Source organism: Varroa jacobsoni, unplaced genomic scaffold (genome assembly GCF_002532875.2).
Source record: "Varroa jacobsoni isolate VJ856 unplaced genomic scaffold, vjacob_1.0 scaffold_712, whole genome shotgun sequence".
NCBI lineage: Eukaryota > Metazoa > Arthropoda > Arachnida > Mesostigmata > Varroidae > Varroa > Varroa jacobsoni.
Genome location: NW_019213614.1, coordinates 38582 through 50459, shown reverse-complemented (window position 1 = coordinate 50459; position 11878 = coordinate 38582). Strand labels below are relative to the sequence as shown.

The 11878-nt window shown below is 37.6% G+C and overlaps 2 protein-coding genes across 2 annotated transcripts; both read left to right on the top strand.

Moving 5' to 3' along the window:
- Positions 1–748: 748 nt before the first annotated feature.
- Positions 749–4660, top strand: Membrin (golgi SNAP receptor complex member 2). Its single transcript, XM_022837507.2, has 4 exons — positions 749–902; positions 2396–2543; positions 3192–3348; positions 3708–4660. Exons 2-4 carry the CDS (start codon positions 2401–2403, stop codon positions 4032–4034), a joined length of 627 nt encoding a protein of 208 aa, XP_022693242.1. The 5' UTR covers positions 749–902; positions 2396–2400; the 3' UTR covers positions 4035–4660.
- Positions 4661–6432: 1772 nt separating this feature from the next.
- Rpt3 (26S proteasome regulatory subunit Rpt3) lies at positions 6433–11221 on the top strand. Its single transcript, XM_022837505.2, has 6 exons — positions 6433–6953; positions 8289–8537; positions 8834–9040; positions 9462–9689; positions 9935–10156; positions 10417–11221. Exons 1-6 carry the CDS (start codon positions 6741–6743, stop codon positions 10531–10533), a joined length of 1236 nt encoding a protein of 411 aa, XP_022693240.1. The 5' UTR covers positions 6433–6740; the 3' UTR covers positions 10534–11221.
- The last annotated feature ends 657 nt before the right edge of the window (positions 11222–11878 follow it).

Genomic DNA, 11878 nt, shown 5'->3' with positions numbered 1-11878 from the left:
TATAAATACATCAAATAAAAATCAGCGATCTTTAGACTATTCAAGTTAAACAAGAAACGGTAAAGAAACTTTGGAAAATTCTGTTCTCGCCCTTTCAAAGCATAACCAACTACTAAACATCAAATATATATTTTGCAACCGGTTCTATTTTCACGGAAGGTATCACATAATATTCTATGCAACATCTTAGTTATCCGCACTATACTAGATATAGTAAAGAAGTATTTTCTTTCCCTGATCGCATATAAGATGCAAGTATGAATAAGACGCGGATAAGCTAAGTCTATCCTGTATGATACATCACAGCAGGTTTGTTCATCAATGCATACCCGTAATAATCCAGTAGTAACTATTTATTTACTGAAGGGACATGTGAAGTTTTTTGATTTAAAATTGAGCTTAAAGATTTTTAATTTCGCACCCGGACTCCACTACAGAAATGCTTCATTAAGTCAATAACACCGAACATTAAACTCGAGCCACTTACTTGGGTCGTTGAATGCATGCTGGGCTATATCTTTTTATTAAACTTAAACCCACACCAGCTAAAAACTGCATCGCACGCTACACAAAATGAATCTTCGAACTTCATATTGGCTGGAACCCACTAAACTGCGCGCGCTCTCAGCAACCACAGGGACTGGCACCAGTTACCAGATACTGTTATTCCAAAATAGCATCGGTCTAGGATCAGCAGATAGTGCACTTCAACCGCAACAAAACCACGTCATTTGCAAAATCTAATAGCGGCTCCATCAAATATTACTCGCATCAGCTGCTCTTGGTGATGCGCTAGCGCCCAAGTTAAGACTTTCCATAAACACATAGTATCAGTCCACGGTTTAAACGGACATAGTGGCGGTGGTAGCAGTAGAAGACTGTAATATTATTCATCGGAATCGGTCAGTATTCTAAGGCGAGTGACATAGTTCACTTCTTCACCAGCAAAGAAGTCCGAGTGTTATTTCCGTTGCTTATCTCCATCGTCATTTCTGCCACATAAAATTCACAGTCCACTTAGAGCCAACCTATTTTTATGGGATAATTCATATTGACATTCAATTTCCTGGTGTAGTCCATCAAAGAATTAGAAAGTGTGTTATTGAGCAAATCATTAAATGGTGCCAAAACCGTATGTTGTTTCAATGGCACAAGTTCTGTCGACTTATAAGTCAGAGAGGGAACTGGACAGTAATTCTGCTGCAAGTTACATGGTTTAATGCATGTGTTAAAAAAAAATATGACAATATTGTCCAGGATAGAAAGCTGTTCTATACAGAAGTGCTTTGTTGTATTTATATATATATATATAAATATATATATGTTAATTGAGTATAACTTGCTCCTACGATTGTATTAATTAGTTTTAAGTAAGGACTGCGCCACCTATTTGGCGTTTCTATGTGAATAATTGAATTCGAATGAATCGTTGTCCTATAAGATCGCAATAGCAAGTACAGTTTATTTAATTTGTTAAAACGGTCCCGGTGGTAACTTGTGGGCAATGTGTTTGCCTACTTAATCTCAAAGACACATAGTGGTGTAAGGTCGAACCCGGGCAAAGAGGTATTGTTAAAGTACTTTTACCGCCTAGCAGCGGTGCCAGACGTAGAACTCAAACATTGAACACAATGAACTGTGCGGTTTTTCAAGTGATAAGCATACCAGATTCAGTTTAATTGGATTTAATAAGGTCGAAAACTGTAATGTAGGCAGTAAAATTAACTAAAAAAAATGATCAACAATTTAAAAAGCGGGACGTTAAACTGACCATCTTCGACGCGAGCATATGATTAACATTAATAAGAACGGATATGACTTCGTGTCAAACAGTATACGCTATGCGAGCTCCATGACTCTGACTGAACAAAAGCGACATAATGATTAGATTATATTTTGGGTGGAGTGCCCGACAGAGCTCCGTGCGAATAATAAGCGATGGTTGGTCCCTTATATAAGACGGATACAGTATACATTGGTCAGGTACGTTCGCAATTGAATCTGACGTTGCCGACTAGTGGGTAAGGAACAACAGGCTAAACGAAGACAGCAATAGATGAATGCCAGCGCGTATGGAAAGAATGGTCTAATAGAAAAAAAAGAAAGAAAACTAGCACTATACTTCACGTAGGCCTGTCATTAAATTAACTGTACGTTTTATAAGTACGGAATTGCCGGTAATGCCAGTACATAAGGTCTGAGTTAACATTGTTTAGAATTTCATTTAATAGTCAACTAATCAATTGTAATAACAACTGTAAATCACATCAGATTATTTATGCCCCAAAAGAATCGATCAGTATATTAAATATATAATTCTATCTGAGAAATCGATCTGGTTAAAATAGATTTCTTCTAAGTCAGTTAATGACAGAGTGCTTGCACGTCCGGGCAGGAACGATGGAGGAATTATATCATCGCACGAGGCATGACATGGAGGAGGTGGATCGGGCCTTCCGAAGGTTTGATCAGGCTAAGGACGAGCAGGAGTTTGACACTCATGTCGATCAACTAATCGAAACGATATTCAACAAGTGCGAGCGGTGAGCAATAATACTGATAATAATAGTAATGTTTAGCTTTTTAACATATGTGGTAGACATATGCGCCTTAGCGGACTCGAACCAGCATCTTTTCTGGACTTAACATTCAAATATTGCCTCGGAGCTGACTAAGTCACGCCTGCTGCAACACGTATCGAAGTTGAACTTGTGTTACTATCCGCATGGTTTACATTTATATATATATATATATATGCATATGAATATTAAGCACGCTTATATAAACATAATATGCCATATTTTGCTGGCTATATAACTTTCATAATCGGTTTTTATGTGCCAAGGAAACAAAATTTCGCTTAAGCAGCAATAAATAAGTTAAAAAGAGGACCATAGGTGGAAAAAACATTTGCAGCTATAAAAACCGTTTGGCTAGCGCATAGGTTTAAAGAAATCTACCTCGAAATTGAAACTGGAAATCTATACAATATCATATTGTTTGTAGCTGTTTAATGATCACTTTAAACAATATGGTTTTTGTTATATTTGGGTCCGTGAGAAGATCTCTCTTATTGCTGTAAACCCTAAGCTGTCTGTCCCGCAGCATTCAAATCTGGTATTATGACAGTTATGTAGCCTTTTTCCTGTAGAAGTTCTATGGAGCTAATTTCTTCCTTATTTTTGTTTCAGATTAAGTATATTAGTGCATAAGGAGCCAGCATCACGACGGCACCTTGCCATGCAGAAAGTCGACCAGTTGAAGTACGATGCGAGACACCTTAAAGCGGCACAAGAGAACCTCAAACGAAAGCGGGACGAGCGACGCGCACACGAACGCAATAGAGAAGTATGCATAGCTTTAAACTCGAATTGTTTTGAAAAAAATATATATAAGTGTGAACGTATTGAAAAATCTGTTACCGAGTTTAATAACGACGCTTGTGCCATTTACGATCAAACAAAGAATATTTTTTCACATATCTAAAACTAAAATCTGCCAGTTTACTGCTCCTACCCAAAATGGGCTGATAAATTCAGCAATGAATCAACTATTATAGTACTTTATCAATGAATCTATTCAACCCTATACAGATTCTAGCAGATCCGTTTACGAAACATTCTGTTGGGGCAGCGACAGCCTCTATATGAATTAAGCGCATATTACCTACCTTTTTGATTTTTCCTCTGTCTGTTTCTTCGTTCTAGGAGCTTCTTCACCGAACGTTTCGTGCCAATGATACCTCGATCGATATGGACCACATGGTCGTATTTCACACAAAGGCGCAAGACGCCAATCGTAATGTGGACGATCTTATATCCCATGGCGGCTTGATTCTTGACAATCTGCGTGAACAGAAACGACGCCTAATGAATACACGGAAACGCATCTTCGACATTGTCAATCAGCTAGGAATGTCTAATACGCTTATGCGGCTGATTGAGAAACGTGGCGCCCAAGACAGATACGTTCTTTTTGGCGGAATGGCTGTCACGCTTTTTGTCATGTTCGTTATCGTAGTTTACTTTTATTAAGCAAAAAGACAGGAGGCAAAGCGTTTTGAGTGACAAGCTCAAGTGGACAAACATGACGGTATTTTCTCACGCGATTCACGCTTCTACCCAAAAGTCTAAGAAAAAAACGAATTTAAATGAATACTGTATTTTTAGGTGTGGCATTGTAATTACAATGCAACTGGAACGAAAGTATGAACTTGACGATGGGATAACAGCAACAATATATAACCATGTTGCTTGTTGCTACAATTTGCTATCAATGGTACTAATTATAGGTGAAATTGCTCTATGTGGATCATACTGAAAAAATATTATTTACGGTTAGGTACTGACACTGAGAGTATTTTGGTGATTCATTTAAAGAAAAAAGAATAGAACGCCTTCAAGATTTCAGATATTAAACAGCACCAGATTAAATAGATAATGTGAGATATAATAAAATACGGACGGATATATTGGATATATTAAAATAACTTGATATTTGACAAACTCAACGAAATGTATAGTACTTATTGTAGATAACAATACAAAAGCGGGTCAAGGTAGCGATAGCAGCGTTGTGCAAAGTTGTCAAAGTATATCGTGTAAGTTTTAATGCATTATAAACAAAAATAAAAATGTAATGAAGAAAACATAAAACAAAATTGTAGTGTTTTTACTTAGATGAGCTAGTACTAATGCGAAAACTGTAACTACAGGCAACTATTTCATCCGAAGTTCAGCATAATGATCAGCAAATTTATTCTGTAGATACAATGAGTACAGAGAAGTCACCGCACATCTGGAAGTCCTCACATAGGTTAAATAACACTGTTTTTCACCGGTCAAGTTCATATCTAGTAAATAAGTTGAATCACTTTTTACTCCCAATTTGTAATTTGAAAGCAGATTTATGAAAAAGGATCGTAAGCAGAAACGCTATTCATGTTGATAATCACCTTTACGCAATACGATTGGATCTCGGAAGATATTAGCATTTCAAAATAAGGTCAACCAGTCAAAATAAAAGAAATTTTGAGATGGGCTACCGATTATGCTTTAGAACTATTATGTCCTTCTGGTATTCATTCGTTACCAAGCTTTCAGTTAAAGCTTGTGGGCATAAACAGCAATAAATGTGTTCTGGAGTTTTACTTGAAAATATAATTTTTCTCTTTAATAGTACGGCGGAGAGTAGCTTGCCTCTTCTGAACGCACTAAACAATAACCTTTAAGTTTACTGTAGGGGAACAATCCACCTCTATCCCGTGGTATTTAATATAGAAAATTAGCTTCACCATATTTCCAAGCTTCAAGTTAATACAAAGTCGACAAAGTTGATAATATCGTCAATGATTATAACTTAAAAAACTGATCAGTATATTCTCAATAAACCTAATGTAAATATTATAAGCCAATATACTATTTGAAAATTATTTACTCCTTAAAATAAGCAGGCAATATTAGGCTGATTAAAAAAATTTTATCCATTTTAGTTTATTGTAGTTTTCAAATTAGTAAACACATTCTAGTCAAGGTACAGTCTTTTGTTTCCTACGGCTTCTGCTCATTTTTTTCTAGCCAATATATCCCGCGAAGTGAAACAGCTTAGTCAGCGGAAGCGTCCAATTCGCCGACTAATTTGCGGACTCCGGCCTCGAATCTAAGTTGCCTTTTTCTGTTCATTTCGTGGCTGGAACGAATGAATAGATTTGAGTAACGGCCTCATCCCACCATATTCAGAAGTGCCACTTTTAACCGTGAATATTTCCTCGTAACATCGAGCTAAAAGGGTCTAACCCTTCTGGTTTATATTTACAAGTAACATGAATGACTAGTCTTTCATCAGTAGTAACGACCTTGTATAGAGATTATTCATTGTCGTGCAAGCAACAAAAAACGCCTTGTCAGGTGTTTCTTTTTTTTTGTCATGTTTACGGAATCTATGTTGGTCCATTTTCTTTCTTTTTAAATTTTTCCTAATGCATGCAAACGATTAATAGTGATCTCCTGCGTCACTCGTAGCTGTGTAGAGAGCTCTCGCTGCCGACTCCGCCGCGCTTCGAGTAAGTCGTGCCTGCAGCTCATCGTCATTTGCTGCAACGTAATAATAAAGGTGATAAAAAATAATTCATTTCATATAGGGGCATACTCAATCATAGTTACAAATGAAAATAATTCGCTTTAGCCTGTTCCAAATTGACCCACAAAATAAAATATGAGCAATCAGAACTTTCACTTTTTTCTTTACACTTGTCATACCTACACCGTCAATTCTAAAAGTTCATTTTTCCTTGGCGCAGAGCCCCATCGTTAAAGGCTATCCCATGCCAGCGCCTTTGCTGTAAACACCAACCTCTTCAACAAGAGTGAGGGCAAACATCCGTTGTCAAATACGCGTGTAGCAAAAAACAAAGTTGCCGAATCACGGAGCAAACCAACAAGCTGACCAGCGTCTACCAAAGACACCACCTGAGCCAGGATTCTTAATTGGGACCCGAAATATTACCAGTCTTGATAGTGTGCTTCACTCTTTAACGCGAAATCATCTGCACTAAGCAGAGAAAGTCTAGCCTGTCTGTATGTATCTGTGATTGTTACTTTGTGACGAGTTACCCAGTCGTGCAAAGTCAGTGTTATCATTGCTATCTAGTTGGACTGAGCCCAGAAAGGTGCCCACAGTCTCAGGGTTTGGTTCGGGGTTTTGTTGACAACTCAAAGGATTTGGCATTATAGCCATAAGCGATGTCAGCGGTCGCAGCGATCGCCCCAATGGATTCTGTGTCAGCAGTCACTGATCCGGTAAATATCGGTGGTGGAGATGATGCTGAACTCGAGGACTATTACGTCCGTTATATGCGGCTGAAAAGGCAGCTTGAGTTCCTCGAGGTTCAAGAAGAATATATAAAGGATGAGCAGCGCAATCTCAAGAAGGAGTACCTGCATGCCCAGGAAGAAGTGAGGACAGAAAACGAGATTAGACGCAATAGAATGTTTTGCACCTAATTTTTTTTATGGAGAGGAGTCAGATTTATAGTATATGTTAATTCCCTACTGTATCGGTATGGTTACGAGTATTCTTGGTGAATCGTGCATAAATTGGAGCACGAAATTTTCATCTGAAACGGATACAGCAAGAAAAACATTAATATGAACGAACAAGGTTATTTTTTTGGGGTTGAAGATAAAGTATTTTTTAAAAAATTGACACTTTAGTGCTTATAAACTATAGAAAATTGAAAGAAAATACTACGTTGTTTAGTACACCGCCTGACACAGTTAAACTTGTTTAGAATTCCGAAATTACTTTTTCTTCATTTCAAGTTCTGTTTATTTTCAACCGAAGTGTGCATTATTATTATCTATGTCGTTTGGATGGCAACTCATTTATATTATTGCTGTCGAAGCCTTGGGTAAGAGAGTCTGTGAAATGTTGAAAGGCATTTCGATCACGTTAAAATGAATAATAATTATTGATTGAGATTTGGCTAATACATGTGTTTATTTACATAGCAGCACTTATGTTTAGCATGTTGGAGCGCACGGGAAACATCAAAACTTAAATATCTGAAAGGCTGTTACTGTTAGATTTCCTATTCTTAACTGGTTCCTATTCTTTGAAATTCGTTTCTCTGATGGACAGTCAGACAAGGTTTGAGATGAGATCTGTATTCGAAATCGGGCGTACTCATACTTAGTTTCGTCCTTGAAGGGGTCGCCAGTTGCCTGCCACTGCAATACTTAACTAGCCTGTAAAATGGGAGTAAAGCTCAAAATATTTACCTAGGCATAGAGTTGAGGATGTAGCCAAACAAGACACCAACAAATTCTGTTTCTCGACGAAGCCGAGTACACTATACGGATAGTGTTCTCTACGTTCGATTAACGACAAAGGAGATGTACGCATTATTAATGGGGGTTACAAAAAGCGTACTCTATTTTCTCTTACGTATCCTATCAAAAAATGACAAATTAATAATTTTGAATTAAAAGAACTTTTAAAAGTTTCGTCTACAAAACAAATGTGCTAATTATTATTATTTAAGACTGGCATCTTAGTCAAGTTGCACGCAACATTTTCTGTTGTTGTTAAAAGCAAACGAAAACTATCTTTTTAATAAGTTTACAGTTAGCTGAAACAGATTGCAACCAGTCGTCGAATAACCCACTTGTCAGAAAACCACGGGTACAATTTCGTATTCTTCCTACCCCTTCAGCAAAAACAATATCTTCATGATTTCAACTACCGTTAATTTCTGCTTATTTTTCTGATTTTTAACCGCGATCTACCAGGTGAAACGTATCCAAAGTGTACCCTTGGTTATCGGGCAGTTTCTTGAGGCGGTGGATCAAAACACCGGAATTGTTGGATCGACAACCGGATCAAACTACTATGTCCGTATCCTGTCCACAATCGATCGTGAACTTCTTAAACCATCGGCTTCTGTGGCGCTTCACAAGCACTCCAACGCCCTCGTTGATGTTCTACCTCCTGAGGCAGATAGCTCAATCGCGATGCTTCGACCAGATGAGAAACCCGATGTAAGCCGGCTTTTATTAAAACAACAGTAGTATATATGTTCTTATCTATGTTTTAGACAAGGAAACCATATGTAAAGTTGATCTTGATTTGAGCGTATTTATTACCTCATATTCTTAATTCTAGTAATGATGTAGGAAAAAGATATGGCCTTTTTATTGAGAAAATATTAGTTTAAAATTTGTTACTACCACGTTATGAAGAATGTATTGAGGTTTCGCTAATACCGCGTTTGAGGCTGGCTGTAGTCTCACGTCCTTTGGTTTGATGTGTTCTTCTGTTTGATTTCTTCATTCAGGTATCGTATGCAGACATCGGGGGTCTGGACATCCAGAAACAGGAGATGCGAGAAGCTGTCGAGCTTCCGTTGACGCACTTTGAGCTGTACAAACAGATCGGTATTGACCCCCCAAGAGGTGTTCTCATGTACGGACCACCTGGCTGCGGCAAGACCATGCTCGCGAAGGCCGTTGCTCATCACACAACCGCCAGCTTCATTCGTGTCGTAAGTAGAAATGACGGTCACTTTTTTAGGTGGTAGAATATCTGTAAGTTTTTTCCCCGATTTCAAGATTTCTTCATCATGCTATGCGTCGACCTTACCAAAAACGGTTAGAATATTGGCCTAAGCTAGAAATTGAACCTGGTAGTACTATAAATAAGAATAATGTAATAAAGATGTTCCTGGCAAAAACAAAATGAGATACCTCAGCCTGCGTAAACAAAATGCGGAATTTCGTCTTATAATACAATTTATAGAACCAACGCATTATCTGATTCGATAAATTGATAATTGAGGTAAGGTGGAAATAAATCAAACCGTTGAAAAAAATTAGTGCCAAAAAAAATAATACCATGTACCTATTTTTTCATTTTGCATCACTATACGGTTACGCCATTTCTTTGCTACACCTACTTGGTGACAGGTTGGTTCAGAATTTGTGCAGAAGTACTTGGGTGAAGGCCCTCGTATGGTTCGAGACGTATTTCGTTTGGCGCGTGAAAATTCGCCTGCGATTATCTTTATTGATGAAATTGATGCTATCGCCACAAAGCGTTTTGATGCACAAACCGGCGCCGATAGAGAGGTGCAGCGTATTCTGCTTGAACTACTTAATCAGATGGACGGATTCGACCAGACGACCAACGTTAAGGTATGCCTGGATTTCTTCTTATAACTTTTGGTTCTATATACAAACCCAGAACATCCATACTCTGGAGTTGTTAGTAGTAAGATTTGAAACTTTATCCTTTTAACTAATAGGTCGATAAAGCGTTTTATGCTATCGGTTATTGCCAGTCTCGTACTTTAAAATTTATTATTCAGGCTGAAGAGTTATGCCCGTATTTCATATTGCAGCAACCAAAGCAGTGAAATTAATATTTTAAATTATTTTAGGTTATTATGGCTACAAATCGTGCCGATACTCTCGATCCAGCACTTCTTCGACCTGGTCGTCTCGATCGTAAAATCGAGTTCCCTTTGCCCGATAGGCGTCAGAAACGGCTTATCTTCTCAACGATCACAGCTAAGATGAACCTCAGCGATGAGGTCGACCTTGAGGATTACGTCGCTAGACCGGACAGGGTTTCCGGCGCTGATATTAATGCTATCTGCCAGGTAAGACTTGGTTAATAACTGCTGTTATATATATAGGAGTGCGAGGCGCCCTTTAGCACACAGCATAATGATCTAATACTCCAGTTCTGTCATTAATGGGACCCGAACCATACCGGCAGTGTACCTGATGATGACTGTGACTATTTAACAGACGTAATATAATCTTTCAATGTTATTTTTCCCCGCTACTAATTTCTTAGCTGTATCGTGTTTATTAATCAAACACTCTACCATGCCTGTTCCTTTTATTTTTTTGGCAGGAAAGCGGAATGCACGCTGTTCGAGAAAACCGGTACGTTGTACTGCCGAAGGACTTTGAAAAGGCTTACAAGAATAACACGAAAAAAGATGAAAGCGAACATGAATTTTACAAATAAGATCAGCAACAACAACAAAGTAACGTGTTTCAACAATTCCATTATACTAGCCCCTTATCAAAAACCACCACAACATTAAACAGTGACAGAAGAACCTGTCAAACATAGCAAAGATACTAAGGAATAAATATATAGTCAATAAAAGGAATAAAATGTGAGGTCTACAACACACTAACTGACGGACTGACTGGATTTTAATTGAATGCTAAATCAATTTACAAAGAGCTGAATATGTGAGAGGGAAGCGTGTTGTTAAGGGCAATGACGACAAAAAATAAAAGATTAAGTAATAAGAATAATTAACGCAGAAGAAATAAGCATATTCTGCTCTATTACAGACCACCTATCACCTTCAGGTAAACACCGGGCACAAGGGCACAAATATGAAAAACTTGTATTCGATATTTGTCAAAAATAAATTTGACCAGAGAATACGACTGAAATATGAATCACGTACCATTGGTCCAGAATATGTCCGATTATATTTATGAGGCTTCTTTGTCAATAATGCGAAAACGCGGAGTAAAGCGGTTAACGTTCAAACTGGAAGGTCGCAACATATTTTTGAAGCTGGTTTTGTGAAAATGTTTGAATTGCTTATTGACTGCGTCTGGCAGTCCTAGTTCGGTTGAGGGACCTTTCACTCCGTTTCTGTAAGGTCGGTAATAAATCTACACTTTCCAAAATACTTAGGAAAAATCATGTTTGATTAGACAATAGTTTTTTTGGTATCTTCTATCGTACCTTCAACTGCTTCATTAGAAATCGTTTGCTTTTTGCTCTGATAATTTAACATGATATTATTACAAGCTGCGGTCAAAAACAGTGTCATTTTAGTAACTTCGCATTTTCTTAAGAACATGAATCAGCTTGTTAATTTAGGGATTTGCATGTAAGCATACCTAGACGATTTTTAAACAAACAGAGATAATCATCACACTTGACGGCTTAGACCAAGGGTTTCGGTTTTTTTGGAATCACACACCTGTTGTCGATCCAAATTATCATTGGGTCGTCTAACAAATGCTCAATAACGTACCTTTCTTTTTTAATTTATTTAGTAATTAATGTTATAACTAATCCTTAATAATTAGCCGAGATATGTAGCCAATAATTGCAGCCTATGTAAGCAATGGGTAGTTTACGCCATATCAATAGTGGGCTCACCTTAAACACGGTTGATTCAAGAAAATAGTACTTCATTCAAAAGGTATCCCGTAGTATAGAACTCGCAGCATTTGTTAACTCAATCTGCTGGGATATATTGGATTTGAGAGTATGAAACGAAGACAATACTATGTGGCAGTTTTTATACAGTTCATTAGCTTGTTGTATTTATTAGTTT